Source organism: Tarenaya hassleriana, unplaced genomic scaffold (assembly GCF_000463585.1).
Source record: "Tarenaya hassleriana unplaced genomic scaffold, ASM46358v1 Cleome21, whole genome shotgun sequence".
Taxonomy (NCBI): domain Eukaryota; kingdom Viridiplantae; phylum Streptophyta; class Magnoliopsida; order Brassicales; family Cleomaceae; genus Tarenaya; species Tarenaya hassleriana.
This window is the reverse complement of record NW_010965451.1, coordinates 943,716-966,190: the sequence shown is the minus strand read 5'-3', so window position 1 is coordinate 966,190 and position 22,475 is coordinate 943,716. Positions and strand designations below refer to the sequence as shown.

Below are 22,475 nucleotides of genomic sequence, written 5' to 3'. Positions count from 1 at the left end.
AATTTGAAAAATATGATACATTTAAGCAAATGGTATTTTTAAGAAGAACGAACAATTTCGTTAGTGATTTTAAATTCTGAACCAATTTATTCTGAATGGATTTGTATTTTCCATAGTTAATTCACACATAACAACGCACCAAATTAACAGCAAGAATGAACATCTCAACTTGAAAAACCTAAAAATCGATTAAAAGACGTAAAAAAGATGGTTCTTGGCGTATATTCCAAATTTTCTTGAACATCTAAGCTTGAAAAAACCTAAAAATCGATTAAAAAGTGTAAAAAAGATGCGTTCTTGGCGTATATTCTAAATTACACGGTTGATCCCTAGTCCGAGATTAGTTTGGGTCTTAATTTAGAACACTCGATTACCCAAAAAAAAGATGTTTTATATCATTCTATGTATTATTACAGCAACCTTTTGAATGGTATGGACATGAGGCTTGAATTCGATCTCTTCGATTCTGGAGAAATCTTTGAAGAGATCTTTTCATGAAAGCTGCCGAATTTGAGCCTTGGAGAGTCAGAGAACTAGTCTGACTATTATGATGATGATGATGATGATGATGATGATGATGGCTATGCTGATGGAGATGATGAGATGTGGTTGATAATTTGTTGTTCGGTCTTGACCTCGATGATGATCTCTCTTCCACTCTTCTGTTCGCTAGCGATATAATCGCTTTAGCCTGCATTATATCCATTGGTTTAATTAATCACTTTGCTTAAACTTTAATTTTTTTTTAATATAAATGTATGTATATATGTATGTCTGTATGTATGTGTGTGTACCTGAAGGTCGGTAACATCGGAGACACACATCTTTCCATTGTAGAAAATGGTTATTCTCTGAGATTCTTCCTTTTGCGGACTGTCCTCCGTCCTATAAAATAATATAATATACAATAAATAAGTATTATGTATAAAATATTAATAAATATTCAGTATATGTGTGTGTATTTGCATATCTGGTCACCAAAAACATACAAAAAAATATATTATATACGCGAAAATCCATTTATATGCATAACTGAATATTATATGCCAAATACTGTATCGTGCATTTAAATTCTGATTTTTACAAGAGATAAAAAAAACCCAGCCCTAGTTTTTTTTTTAATGGACAGAGAGAGAGAGAGAGAAGGAGAGAGAGAGACTTACGAGCTGATGCAATCGGATTCAAAAGATGAAGAAAGAAGACGAAGTTCCAAATCGCAGTTACTCTCCATCTTCATCATGTTGGGATCAAAACCCAGATCAAAGAAGAGAAGATGATGCGTGTATGTATAGCTGTAAGTATAGGCTTGTGGTTTGGGGAGATGATGATATATATAGATATGCTTGATCAGGGGTGTGTGTGTATATATATATAAGTAGGTATATGTGTGTGGGTGTGTGGAAAATATCTTATCAGAGAGGAAAATGAAAAAAATGTGAAACACACGGGACAGACACCGGGAACAGGACACGGCTTTTGTAAAGCTGTAAATGAAACGGCGGAGACTTTAATGTTAGGACAAAAAAAAAATTACAACTCCGTATCTAATTTTTCTTTTTGTTTTTTCACGTGTTAAATGCGTTTTTTAAAATTATTATTATACTTTTTTGCATTGAAAGCTTTTTAAAAAAAAAAAAATTGGGACCTCCCCTCAAAGCATGTTGGCGGTGTCACGAGTCTTTCAGTTTGGTTATCTATTTAATTTGTTTTTTCTTTTTGAAAAAAAAAAGAAGATTTAGATACCGTAACATTTTCACTTATTTTGATCTCATTGATTTGTCAATAAACTTGTTTGTATATATATATATATATCTTTTTGTTGTAATTTAATTTTAATGAAAATTGCTCCTAGAAACGAAATACTATTAATGTAAATTTGGCTTTAATAAATTTGTTTTTTCTTACGACGTATATGGGCATGTAGATTTATGTGTGTGTGTGTATATATATATATATTGATGGACCAAAATTTTGATATAACGCACAATGACAACAATATATACAAATCGTATAAACAGAAACATACAATTAGACAAATAATAGGGATGGAACCCACAACGCAATAACAGTTTAAAGAAATGGACAAAAACGTGACGAAATAGAGACAGAGAAAAAGCCAGGTAGGGATAGATACAAAATAATAAAAATAACAAAAGATATATATATATATATATATATATATATATATAATTTATAAAAAAAATACATAGCAATATACACTTGATGAAATAGTTCGCATTTTCTTTTTGTTTCCACACACACACACACACACATATATATATATATATATATATATTTGCACTTAACTTGTTTGGTGAGACGATTGCATGCGAATTTAAAAGTGTGCGGCCCATGATTTTTTTTTTCAAAAAGGAATGTGAAACTATATATGCCAATAGAAGAAATTTACAAATTAATTAAACAAAGCACAATTTAAAAAAAGGGAAAAACCCGGAGTTAATTTGGTCAAATCAAAGCCAAAATAGAGTACAGTAGGCACGACGATAAAAATATGTTTTGTTATAAACAAGAAGAAGATGACAAACAGAAATGCGAACCACGTTCATGATCCACATTTCTAGATGTTTTTGTTGGAGAACCATGAGACTGTAAAAGATCTGTAGTTCATCACATATCTCCTGTCTAGTGCTCAATTTTCCTCTTCTGTGATTGGAATTCCAAGCTTTTGATGGAATGTTTATAGATCATAAAGCGACGAGATTTGTGTGAAGTTTGCAATCACAATTTCTTCAAATGTGTGCATGCAATTGGAAAGAAATGATGCATTGGCCAAATTTGTGCTCTTTCTTAGAATATATAGTTAAATCCGTGATTGTGTGTTTCTTGTTCATGTATTCTGTGTTCTTGGTTTTCGGCATACGCTATATGACTAAGCCATCCACAATGTTTGCTTCATTTTCCTCTGCCATTGATGATATATTTACTGTTGCAGACATGCTAAACAAAAAACACTAATCGAATTGTTAGACAAAATTATAAGATTTATATTTTTTTCGGAATATTATGAATTATTAATCACATTACATGAACAATTTCAATTCTCTAATGATAATAATAATAATAATAATAATAATAATAATTATTATTATTATTATTATTTAGACGTACGCCATGTAGTTTAATATAGACGGTAGTTTAATATATAGTTTATAAATCGTGTTAAACGAGATACTTTATGTCGGTGATTGTTCACATATATGCGTATCTTATATATACATATTTTAAATTGAAAATTTAGATATTAAGTAAGATCAATGGCCAATTTATTTTATTAGGCTTACACGGCGATAGTATGTATTTAAAAATTCACCAAATATGTATTCACTTCTATATAGACATAGCGTGGCATTTAGAATTGATTGAGCCAAATTTTCAATTTTTCACATTCAGTGAAAATTTAATTATGAGACTAATAATTTTGATCTATAAATTCTAATGATTCATCTTTTTTAGCATTAGTAACTAACTATATATAATTATCCACCATTCAATTAATCACCTAACTTTCAACCCAAGACGGTGTTTGGTCACGTGGCTATTTGGTAAAACGGCCAATAATTTTTGGATACCTATATGAATATGGACAGGTACGGAATGGAAGTAATTAATTACCACGTGGGAAATGCAAAAAGATAGTATGAAGTTTCCGGACAAGACAGTTAGATGTGGAAGAAGTTTGTCGAATCCAATTTTGATCACGTGTTTGATTTCCAATCTTCCAAAAGATTCTCTGTCACTCCGGACAACAACATACTAGATTGATCAACGCCTCTTCTCTGTGTGAAGGGTAACATTTTCTTAACGGTTAATTTGATATGTATACATATAGAAAAATATAACATTTTCTTATTAGATTATAACTCTAAATGTACGTTTTCTTATTGGACTATAAATCTACGTGGTACATATTAAGGGGCGGACCCACCTTTAATGGAGTGGGACCACAGGTCCCCTATATCTAATTAAAAAATACTGATTTGTTAAGCAATTTTGTAAAATTATATATAAAAATGTTAAATTACCCCGATAAAAATAAAATTTGTGCCTCTAAAATTAAATATATAAAATTTTTCGCCGTTCATAATATTCTCTGGATCCGCATCTATATATATATATATATATCGATGTGGAAACAGTTAAAAGGAAAAATACTTAAAATGTGTTTTCTTTAAATATTTTTTTTATAAATGGGCCTTTACCTTATTATTAATGGGCTCAGCCGTTTGAGGCCCATTAATTCACATCCAAGTTCCTCGCTCGAAATATCACGGTTTAGTTGGTCCGGGTAGGTAATCCAACTCGGACGAAGGTTTGTGAAGCTGTATGGCTCCCCACCGAACATCATATGCTCCATCCAATGATTTTCAGCCACGTGTCGTAGTCACCTTCGTGACAAGTCAATGAAAACCAAGTAAATGTGTGGACGATTTAGTCGCCCAACAAAAAGGGCGAAGAATTAATCTGAATAAATAATAAATAAATAAATAAATAAATAAAAGGGTTATATGAGAAGACAGAGATTGCCGGTTCTTTCGATTCTTCGATTTCTCCGCTCTTCACTCTCTCGGAATCGCCGTTTTCGTTCATTTGATTGTTCTTCGAATTGTCGGAGAGCTCTGTGTTGTTTTCTCAGAAAATGTCCGCTATACTCCAAAGAGCCGGAGCTGCCACGGCTCTTTCGCCGTTTAATTCCGTCGATTCCGAGAAACTCGCTGCTCCTTCTCGAAGATCTCTTCCAGGTTCGCGTTTTCCCTGTTCTCGGTCTCGTTCGATATTGATTCGGCCTTTGTTTGCCATTGGGTCGCTTGATTTCGCGAATTTAAAGCTTGATGATGTGATGAGAATGCTACTAATGCTAATGTTCATCGCTTGTAGTTTTAAGGGGAAATGCGGGACGTTAGGGTTTGGATTTAGGAAACTTAGGGTGATTTCTTGTTTGATTTGAGGCAGTGAGGAGCAGGGGATACATTGTGGCTAGATCTGATGCGAGTAAGAACTTTGGTCCTGGCCTCAGAGTTCATCGGGCTGAGCAAATGATCGGAAATGCTGTTGCGGTATGCGTTTGTTTCAGTTTCTGTGTGGTTTTTCTTTCTCCATGTGGCTTGAATCAGCATTGGATCTCGACGTGATTCTGGTTTTTGTAGACGAAAATGGATAGTGCTGCTAGCTCCACCTCGTCCAAACCCGGGTACTTTTTCCATTATCATTTGTTCTCATCTTGAGACATGATCCACATTTCTAGATGTTTTTGTTGGAGAACCATGAGACTGTAAAAGATCTGTAGTTCATCACATATCTCCTGTCTAGTGCTCAATTTTCCTCTTCTGTGATTGGAATTCCAAGCTTTTGATGGAATGTTTATAGATCATAAAGCGACGAGATTTGTGTGAAGTTTGCAATCACAATTTCTTCAAATGTGTGCATGCAATTGGAAAGAAATGATGCATTGGCCAAATTTGTGCTCTTTCTTAGAATATATAGTTAAATCCGTGATTGTGTGTTTCTTGTTCATGTATTCTGTGTTCTTGGTTTTCGGCATACGCTATATGACTAAGCCATCCACAATGTTTGCTTCATTTTCCTCTGCCATTGATGATATATTTACTGTTGCAGACATGAACTATTGCTTTTCGAGGCCCTTCAGGAAGGTCTCGAAGAAGAGATGGAGAGAGATGCCTGTGTATGCGTTATGGGCGAAGATGTCGGCCATTATGGAGGCTCATACAAAGTGACCAAAGACCTGGCTAAAAGATTCGGTGATCTCAGGGTTCTCGACACACCTATATCCGAAAACGCCTTCACGGGTATGGGCATAGGAGCTGCCATGACTGGTCTAAGACCCGTGGTCGAGGGTATGAACATGGGATTCCTCCTCCTGGCCTTCAACCAGATCTCCAACAACTGTGGGATGCTTCACTACACATCCGGTGGTCAATTCACCATCCCGATCGTCATCCGTGGACCCGGAGGAGTAGGCCGCCAGCTCGGTGCCGAGCATTCTCAGAGGCTTGAATCCTACTTCCAATCCATCCCGGGAATCCAGATGGTAGCTTGCTCGACCCCTTACAACGCCAAAGGGTTGATGAAAGCCGCGATAAGAAGCGAGAATCCTGTGATTCTCTTCGAACACGTCCTCCTCTACAACCTCAAGGAGAGAATCCCGGACGAAGAATACGTATGTAACCTCGAAGAAGCTGAGATGGTGAGACCGGGAGAAGATGTGACCATTCTTACCTACTCGAGGATGAGGTACCATGTAATGCAGGCTGCTAAGACTCTGGTGAACAAAGGGTTCGATCCCGAGGTCATCGATATCAGGTCATTGAAGCCGTTCGATCTTTACACGATCGGGAAATCGGTCAAGAAGACTCATCGGGTTCTGATCGTCGAGGAGTGTATGAGAACGGGAGGGATCGGGGCGAGTTTAACGGCTGCCATCAACGAGAATTTCCATGACTACTTGGATTCTCCGGTGGTTTGCTTGTCGTCTCAGGACGTCCCCACGCCATACGCAGGTACGCTCGAGGAATGGACAGTTGTTCAGCCCGCTCAAATCGTTACCGCTGTCCAACAGCTTTGCCAGTGATTTTTGCGTTTTGGAGCTCAGAGGTTATCAGGTTTAACTTGAGAGTTAGCAGCTATAGATCTCTCGTTTCTTTGTGTGGGACGTTGTTTGTTAATCTCTTTTGAGAAGTTTTGGTCTAATCACCATGTTTCATCCTTTTCATGTCTTATAAATGTTTGAGTTTATTTGTCTAATTGCTCTCTTAAATCGAATAATTAAGCTTGAATAATAATTACATTATTAAACATCATATACAAGGGATGTGGAGTTGGATTGGTTTTATTTTACTTCAGTTTTATAAAAATTATAATCATTTAGTTTTTATATTGAATTTAATCCAATCTAGTTATAATTTTTTTATTCAAATTGGTTCATCGTGACTTCAGTCTCACTAAATCCACTCTAAGGTGACTTCGGTCTCACTAAATCCACTCTAAGGCTTTGAATGGTTGTAGTTTTGAGAGTTTTTAAAATTTAAAAACAAAAAAAATTACCATAAGTTTTTACAATTCAAGTTTTTACAAAATTGCTTTTCCTAAAAGCTTGGAAAGCTATTTTAATGAAAAAATCAATGAAAAACCAATAATTATTTTTTTTTTTTTAATTTTCAAATATTATAGAATCCAAAATTTAAAAACCAAAAACTAAAAACCAAAATCTAAAAACTAAAACAAAAAACGCATAATAAAAACCATCCCCGTTCAAAGCCTAAATCTAAACCAAAAATCGTTTGAATCGAGAACAAAAATATCACCTTTCTAAACCAACTACAACCACTAACGTACTTCCATTGGATAGTTTAGTTGTAATTTTGATTGGGTGTAACCCGATTTCGTTATCGAAAAAAATGTTATCTTTTTTTAAAAAAATAGCGAATTATTATTTTATTCTATTTAATTTTATAACTTAATGATCAAATTATACACCCTCACACGCGCACGCTTAAATTCCTAAGTGTTCAAATAAAACATACCCATTTTTTTATTGGAACAAATATTTTTTAAAAAAAAAAAATTAATATCCCAACAGCCAAACCAAGAACCTTCTACCATCGGTACTTACCGTTAACCATTTACAAAAAAAAAGGGCAAAACCAACGTATTAATTAACTATACCACTCGGAAGCTCGTCAATTGTCATCGGCGAGGAAAGTAGGGTCGGAATGTCTGGATAACATCCTCGTACGTAGGCCTCTTGTAATCAGCAGCCTGGTCGATCAGTTCGTTAGGGTTTGTCCATTTCCATTCCCCGGCTTCTCCCTTGTTCGCCAGATTGATCTCTCTCTCGTCTTCCTTCTTCAATCTCATCAGAAACCTGTTTCGTATTTCATACCCTACTGAGTACGAAAATCGTATCTTAAGGTTCGAAACAATGACGATCATTTATGCAAGGCACCGGTGGGCATTGCCCACCCGAAAATCGGGTATCCATCTGCTACGCGACCTTTCAAGGCTTTTTATTAGATGAACAAAGGGTACGGTACGGATAATTAAAAGTTGATAACCGATACCCGTGGGTGCCGATATATATAAACAACTGACATGTATAACATTATCAAACTTTAATAGTTACATTTTGATCTTTAGGTACGAGTTAGGGAACTTAAACCGATTTTTTTTATTTTGATGATATTTTTTTGATGATATATGTGTAATTCAAGTATCTGAGATTCTTACAGATATCAAGATATCAAATTATGATACCCGAGGGTTTTGAGTGCGGATTCAGCTACCCGAATTTTTCGATAACCGATCGGTGTCCACTCTTATGCAAAAGTATGACGAAAAAGAGGGATCGAAAGAACAATGACACACCATTTTTGTGCCTGGCCGTGCCATTCACCGCCCCAAAGACGGTTCACTTTAGCTTTCACGGCGGGAGGGAAGTCATAAGTCAACCATTTCGGAACCTGTTTCGATTTCAAAGACATCGAGAAAACAGAAAGGAACGATTTTTTTCAGTATCATGCATTGCATTCACCAAGTGCCGGGAATGGTATCAACCAACGGTCACATACCGCGGCGATGATTTGAGCAGAGACGATACCGGTTTCTTCCTTTAACTCTCTCATAGCTGCTGACTTCGGGTCCTCCCCGTCTTCGATACCTCCCTAAAACACGGTTATAAGAGAAGAAAATACGTAAAGCTTAAACCCGATATTAGCCTAAAACTAACCTAAATACCCTAAATCATAAATCCTAAATCCTAAAACTTTCTTCAACATTTCGTTTAAACACTAATACTAGAGAAGCTGATGTGAAAACGGTAAAAATCTTTAAAAGGAAAGATCGAGATATCGAATCTCTCGATCATACTCTCAATGAAATTAGTGTTAAACGACGTTAATATGCTCGGATTTTCTCCCTAATACCGAAACCGATACATAATTTGGCCAAAAACAGCACAGGCCCATCAGTTTCTCGGAGAACTACAAGACAAGAGATATGGTGAAACGGATAAGTGAAAGGTCGGATCATATCGAACCTGTGGCATCTGCCATGCCCCAGGAACATTCAATCTTGAAGCCACAAACACCTGAGACCAAAATTTTCACAGACAAAACAGATCAAGAAAACTCGGGTTTTCACCGGCAAGAACACCGAGAATCATGGAACTGAGGCGGAAACCAATTGAGTTTACCAAATTATCGGAGTTGATTAAGCAGACACCGACATTAGGACGGTAACCAGCAGGCAGATCCTCCATTGATGAAAGTTACAACCTTTTATTTTTGGTTTAGGGTTTGTCGAGTGAGATACAAATAACAACACAAGACCTGTTTGGCAATCAATAGCATTTCTGTTAGGAAATGAGTTTTCAATTCTTGCAAATAAATCTCAGATTAACTCTTGGAATATTATAGAAAATTCATAGATTAAATGAGAAAATAGAGAAATCGGAAGTGTGTGTAGTAAATCGTTCTACATCTACTTGCGGGTGACCCCAAAAAAAACCCAGAAATGTTTTATTTCTGCGATTATTTTCAACGAGAAATGAGAAAGAAAAAAAAACCCAGAAAGTCGGCTCAATTTCCCTACGTGTTCATCGAATTTTCTATCTATGATCCAGGAAAAAAAATCCCGGAAATTATTCATATTTCTACCTTTATTGACACACAATAAAAGCCAAAGAAAACAACCCAGAAACATCTTCTTCATTGGTTCATCAGAATTTTCTCAGATTCACTTAACAAACCCAGAAAAATCATTCAACATCTGGCTACAGATCGAAGGAAAAAAAAATTTTGTTTGGCTAAAATAAACCCAGAATTGTTTGTATTTCTCCGCTATGAAAAAAAATAAATCCACAGATAGCAATCGCTACATCGGTTCATCAGTTTCCTCGAATCAGAACACAGGAACAAATCTCCGACGATAAAGAACAAAACTTTGTTTCTCTCATGAACAAAATCCAAATACCCAGATCTGGAAATCGAATTCCTCATACAAAAAAAAAACAGACCTTGCTTATCTTTTGACTTCTGAAAAAGGTTAGAGAAAGCTGATCCCACGAATCTGCGACGAAGAGCATGGATGAATGTGTATATATATACACGCAATATACTTAAACGGTGCCGTTTTCGTCCATCATCATTCCTTTTGTTTTGTTTTTGTCAACGGCGTTGCTGAGTTCTGACTTCTGAGAGACTATGGCAAGAATCTAATTCTTGCTGTTTTCCATTGTGCCGGACCCACCACGGCATCGTCTGCCACGTGGCATTATACATTACTCCCTAGCGAGATATATATATATATATATATATAAAATCATGAAAAGGTGTAAAATTGTTTTTATTATATAAATATACATATATTATCTTTTATGTGTTAAAATACATATGTATAATATATGTGTATATATATAGTATCTCCTTGTTAGCAGTGCTATTACCCATGTATTAGATGACATATTTGTGGGGTCAATTCAATTGTACTCATTTCATTATTACGAACACTAATTATTACTGTGTACAAGAAGTTGACTTTCTTTGAAAATAATATTTAACAATAAAAAGGAAATCATTCCCTATTTCATCGTAGGAAAAATATAATGTCGTTGACGTTATATGATAAAGACCAAAAAGAACCATTAGCAAAATATGATTTTGTCAAAAAGATTAAAAAAAAAAAGCGAGAACAAGAATCTTATGAGATGATATGATTTTTTTTTTCATTATAACAGAATGATTTTTACCAAATACAATTAAAGAAAATGATTAAAACTAAACAAGTATAACACAAGGGCGCACGATAGCAAATAAAAAAGGATATGCGTATGATAAAACGGCCGGCACACTCGGAGTGTTGCGGAGCGGCAAGTGTGAGTGGTGGGGAGAAAAGCGGTTGACTTTCCACTCAATTTATAATAATAATAATTATTATTATTATAATAAATCCAAAAAAAAATATTCAACTATGATAGTTACTAATAATCATTTTGTTTTGTATATTCATAACTAACTATTAATTTTTAAACAAAAGTATTTTTTAAATCCCAAACATCTGAAAATCAAGTCAAAATATTAACGGTTAATATATTTTTTTTGTATAAATATTAACGGTTAATATTGATATGGGTTCACTAGAATTTGTAATATCGGATGTCACGTTATCAACCACAAAATTAAAAAAATAAAAATAAGTATAAATAAATAAAAAGTAATAAAGTACTAAAAATTATGTATACATATATTAGTATACAATTAAAAATATTCGGATATGTTTAATTTCTTTTTAGATTTATTAGTATACAGTTAAAACTATTCAGATATGTTCAAGGAAAAACAAAATTGAGAGTAAACGAATAGATGAGTAAATAGGTTGTGGACTAATATTCTGGTTTCATAATAAGTGTTTATCAGAAATAAACAAATTAAATAGGTACACTCGGTAATTACTATATTAAATATATACAAAAACAGATTGAGTATATATATATATAGTAATTACCGAGTGTAAGACAATCACAATTTGATATCTAATTTTTTTTATTAAGTTTAAAAATAAATAACTAACAAAAGCTTGATGTTTATTATCCAATTTATTTGATGTTTTTTCGCACTTGTTAAATTTTCATGAACCCTTGCGAAAATTATTGAAGTTGGAAGAGGTTGTGAATACAAAGCCCAATAGCAAGGCCCAATAATAATATGGGCTAAATATACGGGCTAAATTCGATTTGAATAAAATTTGGGTCTGAAAAAATTCGATTCAAAGCTCTGATATATTTATTATGATGGTACGTTTCCACACGTTTATTTTAAGATTTAGATTATCATCCAATAAAAAAAAATGAAATTTGTATCGTTGACTGGATTTGCATATATTGATATTTTAAAAGATTATATATTTATATAAAAAAGAGAGAGAAAAAATTAGCAACTTGGGGGCATTGGATAAAATGGGACATATATGTCCACTGAAAATGTTTTTGGTAACACGTGTCCCATTCATCACATGATGTGTTCGTGCTTTTGCTCCGGACATGCCCTCAACATGTTTTTTTTCTAAGTCTTTGGTCGTTCTCATTATCTAATCCCAAGTTGTTGGCTGGCCCCCACTTTATAATAAAACAACGCCATAAAATAAAAACATATTTTATTTTATTTAAATTAAGTAACGAGATATATCATCTCCATATTTAAATTATGCCTTGTGGATTCTTCAATACCCTTAAAAATATATTTTTTATAACTGTAAACTTTATATAAATATTTCAAAATTACAAGCCGAGTGAGTACCCTAAAAACATTGCAACATGATATCTCTTATAAACGATTTATATAACAATTCTATAAACATGTTAGGATTCCTATTCTAATAAAGAATCCTGACATAGTTACATACATTTGGAATATATAAGACCTAATAACATACTAAAATACAAGGAAAATATTTTTTAGGGTTCGTTACACACACACACACACATAAATATATATATATATATATATATATATAGTATTTGTATTATTGGCAATTTTGTTATATCATTTATAAGATTTACAAACGGATGAAAAAAAATCCGAGAAAAAACATATAGCAACTACGTTAAAAAAATTATGTTACTTTTTTTTTTTGGTAAAGTATTATTTTTGTTACTTTATTGCTTCGATGCGAATTTTGCTTATATACCTACAAAGTTTAACAGAAATATAAACGCCGTTATGTACACTTAATACGAAATTTTATGAGCTTCGCACATTAATACACCGAGTAAAAGGAATTACTTTTGTTAATGAGGAAATTTTTGGTAACGGGGTAACAAATTAAACGCGAGACCGCTGAGACGTAACAGGTTTTGGGGGAATGTAATGACTCAACGACTAACAAAACCCATCCGCCGCATATGTAACCAATTTCCTTTATATCTTTTATGTATTTTTAATGTGTATACTTGTTAGTATGTGTGCGTATGTACGTATAGAAAAGGATTTTGTATGACCTTAAAATCTACGCGTACAACAGAGAGCATTCATGAAATCAGATGTATAACTAATAACGTAAATAAATGTTTTGCCGTCATGTCTCTTCTTCGCCGCAGAAGACAGAGCAGTATACCCCGATCATTTCGCAAGGGCCAAACCGCAAAAATCTTCCGTGTCTGTGTATATGTGTGTGTATACAAATTAACTTGTGCGTTTACATATGTAATATATGTACGAATTATAGCGAGATGGAGTTTTGGCATTGGCTAGACTTTTTATTATGTAGCAATTCTTCGACCAGAAAACGATATAAGAAATCCATTTGCATTGTGCTTTTTATCAGTGCTAAATGAATCCACAAACATATATATGACTAATGATTGTATTCGTCATCCGATTTTTTTTTCTGATGTGACGAGTTTTTAAATTTTAATTTTTTGTAGATAATTTTACTTTTAGGTTTTTAATAAAATGATATATATATATATATATATATATAATATTGTTTCATTTTTTGTTAACTTCTAGTTCCAAATTCCTTTATACCTATAATTTTTGGCAGATTTAAATTCTGCCGAAATTGATATTTTGTTTCAATTTTTTTATTCTCTTTATACATTTTTTCATAAACAATTCCACCGCGTATTAGTAGTTGATATTAGATTTATATCAACTAATACGCATTCCAAGTTCCTAGATTGCTGGAACCATCGGTATATCTGTCACCTAAGCACGTGGGCATCTTAATATCGTGACACGTGTCCGATCAATTAACATAACGTTTCTGTCTCCGTTTCCTTTGGATACAAACGTACAAGGATCTCTATAATCGAAGAACAAAGAAATGTAGCCGCAGATGAGCTCGAAGAGCCAAGCATTTACGTCATATAGTATATCATATATGTGTATGTATGTAAACATGTATGCATATACAGTTTGTCTGTATGCCTGCCCCGTCCAGGTATACAGTCTAGAAAATTCCAGCCAATGATCGACGGACAGGAGGTAGAAGAAGCAGATGAAACGTGTCTTGCCACGTGTCGGATGGTCGAGGAACTATGAGGAGTTACAGATTCACGTAGTTACAACTTCCGTGTAGCCCTGCATGAGACATGCACGTGTATTATTGGATCGAACCATGCATATATATTTGTCATATTTTACAGTTTGCTCATTTTATATTAGTATTCATATAACTACCGTTAAGTGCCTAAAAACAACATATTAATTTATTCCACATAAAACTTAAATTTTCACCATTATATTATATATGTGTATGGTTCCGCGAGTAAATATGGATTTCAATGCCGAGTGAAAAAAGGTCCGTTAAATGAATGAGAGGGAAAGAAATTGAATATATATTTCAAACGCGGCTCTTGTGGAAACAAATTTAACAATGATGCACGAAGACGTTAAAGATGTCGACTATATATACCCCTCTTTAGAATTTTAATTTTCTATATTTAGATTAATTTTGAAATGTGTTTTATTAAAGCCCATTTGCTGGAATTTATAGAGATAACCCTATGATATTTATTTATTTTTAATCTTCTTAGTGGGCATGAAAAGTACGGCTTGGTTGCTATGATATTTTAAAGATTTGGAAAATAAATGTTTTACTATTACTATACGTTTAATTTCCTTTGCCTCACTATACATAAAGATTTGGAAAATAATTGTTTGTATACAATAGATTTTAGTCATTAAGTTCTATGTTTTAAAATTTTATATAAATGATTCAAGACCTCAAAAAAGGGAAATTTATGGGAATAAATATATAGATATCAATATACTATCCTAATTAGCCTCCACAAACTTGGTGGGGGGAAGTAAATAATTTTATTCTAATTAATCTTTATCATTAGTATATTCTTTATGCTTTTTATTATATCACGCACTTTATCCAACACAATATATTTCATTCAATAACATATGATATTTTTGGGACAATTAATGTAAAACTATTATATTAAATAAGGGGATGTGGGCGTTCGTGACGAATTCACGAATTTACGGAAATACGAAGCAACAGACACATAAACACACCCTCCCTCACTGATTATTTTTTAAATATAAAATATTGTTTTTTATCGTTGTTGTTGGTATTTATTAATATCAGAGTATTATTTTATATGCGGGAATTTGGGAAGTCGAAGCAGACGCAAGGCAACAAATTGTGGTCTTTCTTGGTCTTCGGACAACCGTTTTCATTGCGTCATAATCATATAAATAGTTATCATTTTAGATTTTTTAATTAATTTTTTAAAATAATTTCCAATTTTATCCTTATTTAAAACAACTCAATTCTAAATTTTAATGAATATTAATTTTATTTTAACTATTAAATATATATATATATATATATATATATGATTTATTAATTTTTTTAAAAAAAGATTAAAACGTCAATTATTAAGAAATGGAGAGAGTATTATATTTTGAAAAACATAACTTTTATACAAGTATTAACCGTAAAATAATAAGCACCCCGAATTATTATTTTTGTGATAGTGATATATCTACATCCTCTGTTCTCAAAGTAATTATGTACAAATCTTAGTATTTCAAAAAGAAGAAAGGCAAGTGATTTGTTTTAAAATTATTCTAGATTCAGCTTATATATATATATATATATATATGTCTGTATTATTAATGTATATGATGATCTAGGGTGGCGTGAGAGAGCTATGGGCATTTATTAATTAGATGAAGTAATGGATTGAGAGGTTATTGTCTTGTTCGGGAGTAATATATATTCCCTCCGTTTCAAAATATTTGTAGTTTTAGATTATTATCCATGTTTCAAAATATTTGTCATTTTACATTTCCAATACATTTTTTTTAAATAATTTCCAATTTTATCCTTACCAAATTCCAATACATTATTAATGATAATATTGTTTTTATTATTAAATAAAGGGTATATATGACTTTTATTTTTATTTTTTAAAAAATGTGAAATAAGTTAAAACAACAAACATTTTGAAACGGAGGGAGTACAATTGTTTCGCGTGGATTTCACGTGACCAACGAGAGGTTGAACCAATCGAAATCGAATTTGAGTTTCTTTTTCTAATCATTTGTTCGTCCTATTTGAGATTCCGTTCTTCTCGGAGTCGGGAGCTTCTGTTCTTTTCAAGTTATAATTGTCAAGGGGAAAAAAGGAATAAAAAAAAGCATGAAATATCGGAGTCTTTATTATGATTTTTTTTATATAAATATATGCGTCTCTCTCCCCCATATATTTACGCCCCCGATTGTAGCATTCCGAATTTTACTAGGATAAAATTTCAAACAAAATATAACTATATACCTAAATCATACGAGTTATTTTTAAGAACTCATATCAATCGTAGGTAAACAAATATATGGTACCATGTAAGACAAACGATAATCGACAAGGCAGTGCTATATCTTTGTACATATTGAATGTTTGTAACATTCCAGAAAATCCTTTGAGTTTGTACATAATTTTGTAGAAACATAAAAAAAAATCCTTTTAGATTAATAAAAAAAAAATCATATATACAATCATCATATATCTATTGAAATTATATATTTTTAATTAAGGGTAAATTGAAAAAACCATCTAAAAAATCTAAAACGATATCTATTTAATAATATATATTTTTTTTAAAAACGATATGTATTTAGAAATGTCGATAGCAGTACTATTCAACTCCATCTCCATACGACGTTTTCTTCTCGGAAAAGAGGAAAGTTCAAAAGCATTGGATTCAGTTATATTTTTTTAGAATTTTGCTAAAATTATAGTTCCCGTGAATTTGGACGGTCCATTTAAATTTGCTTGCCCAAGACGGTTTAACAAGCAAACTGCGACTAAACCTTGAAGAACCATAACCTCGATTCAAATCAAATAACTTCTGTTGGGATAATGACATGTCAGGAGTATATCTCCCTTTGATCCGACAGTTTGACCATTTGGTCAAACATTTGGCCACATGGTCAAATATGCACACTTTATTATTATTATTGTTGTTGTTGTTGTTGTTAAACATTAATTAGCAAGTAACAACATGCCAAAGGTTTTGATTAGGGTCTAAGCAAAAAAAGAATTATCTGTCTTGTTTATAGCTAGATTACCCAAAAAGATGTAGATTTATTTTAAAATTGTTTGAAATAGGATTTTTCCAAATCTATTATTCATGTCATGTATTGAAATATAATTTACAAAATAAAATTTAGTTATAAACAAAAAAAAAATTATTGGAAACTAATTAAATTTTATAAGTTATAAAGAAAACAAAAATAATTTTTTAAAAATGTTGATGGGTCAAGTGCCTATGGATGTCGGCAGGTAACTCGATATTAGTTAATTCTCGTTCATTTTAACTATGGAGTAGATAACATGCATTATTTGTGGCTTTGTATTTGGTTGAAAGAAATCAAATTATACATTTACGGAATATGTATGTCAATATCTAAAATAGGTGTATAATATATAGATGTGAATTTGCATATTGACGGATGTGATGATGATAAGTACATTTAAACTTCATCTAGATCACTATATTAGTCTAAATAAAACAGTAGATAATATATTAACTGTCGAAAATAACCGTGCGTTAACTAACGCCGACTAAACAGTGCTATTGTTTGTATGTTTTATTTATTGAAAACGTGTTTTACATGCGCTTGTGATGAAAAGATTAAAAGCTAACCAATTTGGACGTCACATCGTTGAAATTTAGCACTCGTTATGCAGACAGAAATTGAGAACATGTGTTACTCTCTCACCAATAATTCCCGAAATATTCAAATGTAAATTTCACTTTACAAATTGCAAGTGTTCTAATTATGATAACATATAGCCACCACTTAGTTTACAACAAAATCGTATTAAATATATAAACACTGTACTAGACCCAAAAAATGTGTTAACATGACACACATGCATATACATATATATATATATATATATATATATATATATATGATTGTTGTCTCATATAATATAAACACACATAAATATATAAAGATGTATGTGTATATATATAACATCTGAATATACGAATGTTATGGTGCCTTCCCCCACTCAACTTTTTTATTCCGCGAGACCACAGCCAATTACAATTTTTTAATAATTCCAATTTTATTTTCTCTCGTATTTTTTAAATTATTTTAGTAGCGAGGTTAATAGTTATGGTCAATACTTAATATCGGTTTCCAGTAATTGTAATATTTTTATTCCATGAACGAAAATAAGTAGAAATGTTAAATATAGAAAACTGTATTAAATTTGAGACGTTCCATCCTTCGAATGTTAAATGTAAGTAGAAATGTTCTTTCCATGCCTCTTAATGGATCTGGTGGGTCGGTCGGTCGGTCGAGGAAACTTTGAGACGTTCGTTATATAATAATTACAATATCCATGTTATGATTTATCTAATTATATTACTCTGATTGTTTTGAATAAATAAAAAATATTACATACGAAACAAAAAACATAAATTTAAAAAACAACAGAAACCAGCTGAGCTTGCCATTATATTTACATCAGCTTCACGCTGGCTCGACTAAAAAAAAGGTGCGTAAGAAATTACAAAATTCTACATTTTTCATATATTGATCAAAATTGCAAAATAAAAAAAAAACTAAATATTCGGCAGTCTTTTATTTATAAAAAACAAAAATTAGTTAACGGACTAAGCTTGATTTACCATGTCAGCCGAATTCACAAACGTGCCGTGAAAACCGTACGGTACTCTTGACGGCAACTTAACGGTGGCTTCGAGCTCCAAGTTAACGGCGTTAACTATCTGAAGCTCCGACTTCCACGTCTTCTCGTCGTGAACAAACGTCAAAATGTAACCGTCGTCTTCTCCGTCGGAATCTAACCCTCTCCGTACGAAAAACGGTTCGCCGCCGTATTTCATACCGCCGTAAAAGTAATTTTTCGATTCTCCGGTGAAAAGATCCACCTTAGCGAAGCCGGAGACTTTGGGCCACGGTTCGGCGATCGCAAGGTATGCAAACCGGGTTTTTCTACCTAACCGGTTCCGGTTTACCATACCGGCCTCAAGATTCATCTGATCTGAATCGGGAATCACAGGTCGGCGAGTGGATTTCCCGGTTCTGAGATTTAACCGGATTTCCGACAAAACACTGTTAAGCTTCTCGTCGGATTCGTTGAAGATGGAGTCCGCCGGAGTCATGCATGATCCGATCACGACAACCTCGTCGGTATCCGGCGACTCCCAAGCGTTCCAGAGATGGAAACAGAAAGTTTCCGGCGACTCGACCCAGATGATTCCCGACGCGTCTTCGGCGTTTTTTGGCAAAATCCCAAAGCGGGAAATCTTCTCTTTGTCGTAACTCACCGGAGATTTTCCGAGAACCATGTCGCCGAGCTTGAAAACAACTTGATGGTCGGGAATCACGACAAAATTCTCTGTAATAGCGAAATCATGCATCATTGTCGGAGTCGTCAGCGGGATTTCAACGTCCGGCGATTTCCCGCCGTCCGGCGAGAATCTGAAGTACTTCAGATACGGCTTCTTGACAACATCGTAACTGAGAGCAAAGAGCTCTTTGGTTTCTGGGTCGATCTTCGGGTGGGCGATCATGGCGGATTTTAACTGCCCGTCGAAGTCGTATCTCCCAACCGTCTCGAGATCGCCGTTGTCGGTGACACGAACTTGGTAAGGAAGATCATCTTCGGACATGGCTAATAACCGATCGTGGAAGTAAATCAGACCGGCGTTAGCGACTCCGGTCCCGTTCCGGTGGTTTACGAGACCGAATAACCCACGTGCGTAAAACAGCATCAGCCTCGCGATCCCAGAGTGTCCGTGAAGCTCTCCAATCGCTTTCGGGAAAATCGGACAACCCAATTCCTTCTCCTGAACCAATCTCTCGGTTTGCGTGAACCGGCAAGAGTAACTGGCTTCGCCGCCGGAGATTTTCACGGCGTGAATCATGCCGTCACCGTCGAAGAGGTGGTGGCCGGAGACGGGCTCGAACAAGGGGTTGGCGCCGTTACGGAGGTAGACACCGTCAATGCCGTCGGGGATGTCACCGGATACCGGGAGGGATTGACGGAGGGGTCGCTCCGGCACCGGAGCATAGTTTCCGGCAATCTGGTGACATGGGTCAACGGTCTTCGGGAGAGGCTGAGACCTCTCGAGTGAAAGCAACGCGCTTTCGGCGAGGTCGAGGGCAGCTGCGGCGGCGCGTTGGAGGAGGTTCCAGTGAGGAGGGTACGAGGAAGAAGACGAGGGGTTTTCGGTAGTTACAGGTATCGGTTTGGGGTCTTTTGGGAAATTTATAAATGTTGGGGAGTTCAAGACACACGGTGTCTGTGTTGGTTTGCGGCGTGGGGATTTTGTGTATGCGAATGAGACGGCGGAGGACGGCGGAAGAACGGTGGATGATGGCGGAAGGACGGTGGATGACGGCGGAGAGACGGCGAGGCCGAATTGAGCTCCGGTGGGTGCCATTAGATACGAAGAAGCCATTAGAGAGAGTTTTGAGGAGAAAGAGAGAGTGAGGGAGTATAAATAGAGTTTGGGGTGAGTGAGTGCTGATGCCATGCCATGCGTTACACTGTAAAAAAAAATATATTTTTTTTGCTACAAATGTATAATAATATTTCATTAGAATTATTATCTACGTAGATTTCGTCCATCTATTTTTTTTTTTCAAACATAAAATCTCTAGAGCGGAAGATATTTGACACAATTATACGTGACAAAAAAAAATTGCACTATAAAATAAGTTAGTTTTTGGTTATGGGCTTTATTTCTTCCATGAGATTAAAAATTCAAACAATATATTATGTCTCCTATAGTTTATTTTAGGGTTAAATTATCTATGTTAGGAAACTGATGCTATATCCGACATTTCGTTAATTTAAGATTACGATACTAATGAAAATTATTTTTTTTTTGGTAAAGAAATATACGAAATGTGAATGCGAAAATGTTGTAGGGGGCATGTGTGGGCCGTTGCAAGAAAGCAACATGTCGGTCCATTTCGCTTCGTTATATATGATGACTAGTTACCGTCTTTGGGTCTTTATTTTGTCTTTTTTTTTTCTTCAAAACCCAAAAGTCACCAAAGCAAATTCCTATGAACTTCTTGGAACCTTCAATTTTTCCACGAAAAAAAAATCAGAATTTTACATTGAGATTTTCTATTTTCTTTCTTACACATCCACAAAAAACAACAAAAGCTAAAAAAGAAATAAGGATAACAATATATCACAATCATCATAATGCACTAATAACATGATGAAAGATGTGAAAACAATTAGCTCGAATTTATTTATTTTATATGAATTGATTAATAATTAAGATTAATCTCAATGTTTATATTTTCATTAAAATCGTTGCAAAAAAAATGAGATGAAAAGGTAAGTAGACATGTAGGCTTTTGGCATTAGGTATAGTAGGATACTTATTTTGTATACATCCCATACGTAAACACATGCACATATACATTTAATAATATCGCCTTAATCTCAAATTTATTTCGGATACAGGTACACGATATAAACAAAAAATATTACCCTAATTTTTTTTTTCAAATCTCAACATATGCGGAAAAAAGTGCCTTAAATTCAAGAAAATGGTGGGGCTAAAATTCCTTGTTTATTTGATCGACAATGTAAGCATTCATGTCGAAGACATGGTTTGCTACATTCATTATCCGACAGCAGAGCTATACACACACACACACACACGCATATATACATGTATATATATGCACATATATGTGTATGTATACGCAGAAATCTGGTGGTGCGTGCAAGTTGATGTTGGAGCAAGAAGCACGAAGTGATTGATACACATAAAGGCTGTCGATGGAAATAAATGAAGTGTGGATACATAAAGGGACAAGACAAACTGTTTGGTTCGGAAGAGGTAAACTTCGCTTCCGTGTCTCTGATTTGCATGAAACCCTAACTTCACCACATCCAACTCCATAATCTTTGCTCAAATTTGGAAATTAGGAATATATTAATTTGTACGTATACCTTACACCCACTTGCTGCTACATTCACGACCCCTCCCCTTCTTATCTAGCCAACTTTGATTTTTTTCCCTCTTTTTAAAATTTTTTTTTAATCCCTAACACGCGAAAATATACATATCATGTGTGTATATATATATATTTCGGAATCGAAATGATAATGTAAAAATTCCAACATCATAGAATTAGTTGGACAGCCGGTTTTACGAGCTTTACAATTTGATATAGAACACAACTAAGAGGAAATCCAGATAAAGATCTAAATCAAGTGGAGTAAGAATGAAATTGAAACTACTATACGGATATGACTCCATAACAAGACATCAACGACTATTTGAAGTCTTATTCCAAACAAAATATCTCAAATAAGAATAAAAGTATTTCGTTTTTTATAAAATTTTCCATCCATATTGAATCATTCATGCATATATATATATATATATATATATATATATATATATATATATATAT

At 33.9% G+C, this 22,475-nt stretch overlaps 4 protein-coding genes across 6 annotated transcripts; 1 reads left to right on the top strand and 3 right to left on the bottom strand.

Annotated features, from left to right (window-relative positions):
- Positions 1 to 169: 169 nt before the first annotated feature.
- On the bottom strand, positions 170 to 1,341 carry LOC104814306 (protein TIFY 5A-like). The gene is made up of 3 exons (XM_010542285.2): positions 1,164 to 1,341; positions 795 to 885; positions 170 to 691 (listed from the first exon to the last, which is right to left on the bottom strand). The coding sequence occupies exons 1-3, from the start codon at positions 1,238 to 1,240 to the stop codon at positions 401 to 403; spliced, it is 459 nt and encodes a 152-aa protein (XP_010540587.1). The 5' UTR covers positions 1,241 to 1,341; the 3' UTR covers positions 170 to 400.
- A 3,191-nt stretch (positions 1,342 to 4,532) lies between these two features.
- Positions 4,533 to 6,815, top strand: LOC104814305 (pyruvate dehydrogenase E1 component subunit beta-3, chloroplastic-like). Its single transcript, XM_010542284.2, has 4 exons — positions 4,533 to 4,760; positions 4,972 to 5,075; positions 5,166 to 5,209; positions 5,635 to 6,815. Exons 1-4 carry the CDS (start codon positions 4,658 to 4,660, stop codon positions 6,605 to 6,607), a joined length of 1,224 nt encoding a protein of 407 aa, XP_010540586.1. The 5' UTR covers positions 4,533 to 4,657; the 3' UTR covers positions 6,608 to 6,815.
- Positions 6,816 to 7,541: 726 nt separating this feature from the next.
- Positions 7,542 to 10,224, bottom strand: LOC104814304 (nudix hydrolase 25-like). Of its 3 annotated transcripts, none has more exons than XM_010542280.2 (6): positions 10,049 to 10,223; positions 9,227 to 9,362; positions 9,071 to 9,121; positions 8,604 to 8,696; positions 8,401 to 8,495; positions 7,542 to 7,900 (listed from the first exon to the last, which is right to left on the bottom strand). In XM_010542280.2, the coding sequence occupies exons 2-6, from the start codon at positions 9,290 to 9,292 to the stop codon at positions 7,723 to 7,725; spliced, it is 483 nt and encodes a 160-aa protein (XP_010540582.1). In that variant the 5' UTR covers positions 9,293 to 9,362; positions 10,049 to 10,223; the 3' UTR covers positions 7,542 to 7,722. The 3 variants fall into 3 exon arrangements, with proteins under 3 accessions (XP_010540582.1, XP_010540585.1, XP_010540583.1); XM_010542283.1 differs by having other exon boundaries at positions 7,833 to 7,919; XM_010542281.1 differs by having other exon boundaries at positions 7,834 to 7,922; positions 10,049 to 10,224.
- An 8,396-nt stretch (positions 10,225 to 18,620) lies between these two features.
- Positions 18,621 to 20,478, bottom strand: LOC104814303 (probable 9-cis-epoxycarotenoid dioxygenase NCED5, chloroplastic). The gene has a single exon (XM_010542279.1). The coding sequence runs from the start codon at positions 20,468 to 20,470 to the stop codon at positions 18,677 to 18,679; it is 1,794 nt and encodes a 597-aa protein (XP_010540581.1). The 5' UTR covers positions 20,471 to 20,478; the 3' UTR covers positions 18,621 to 18,676.
- Between the last annotated feature and the right edge of the window lie 1,997 nt (positions 20,479 to 22,475).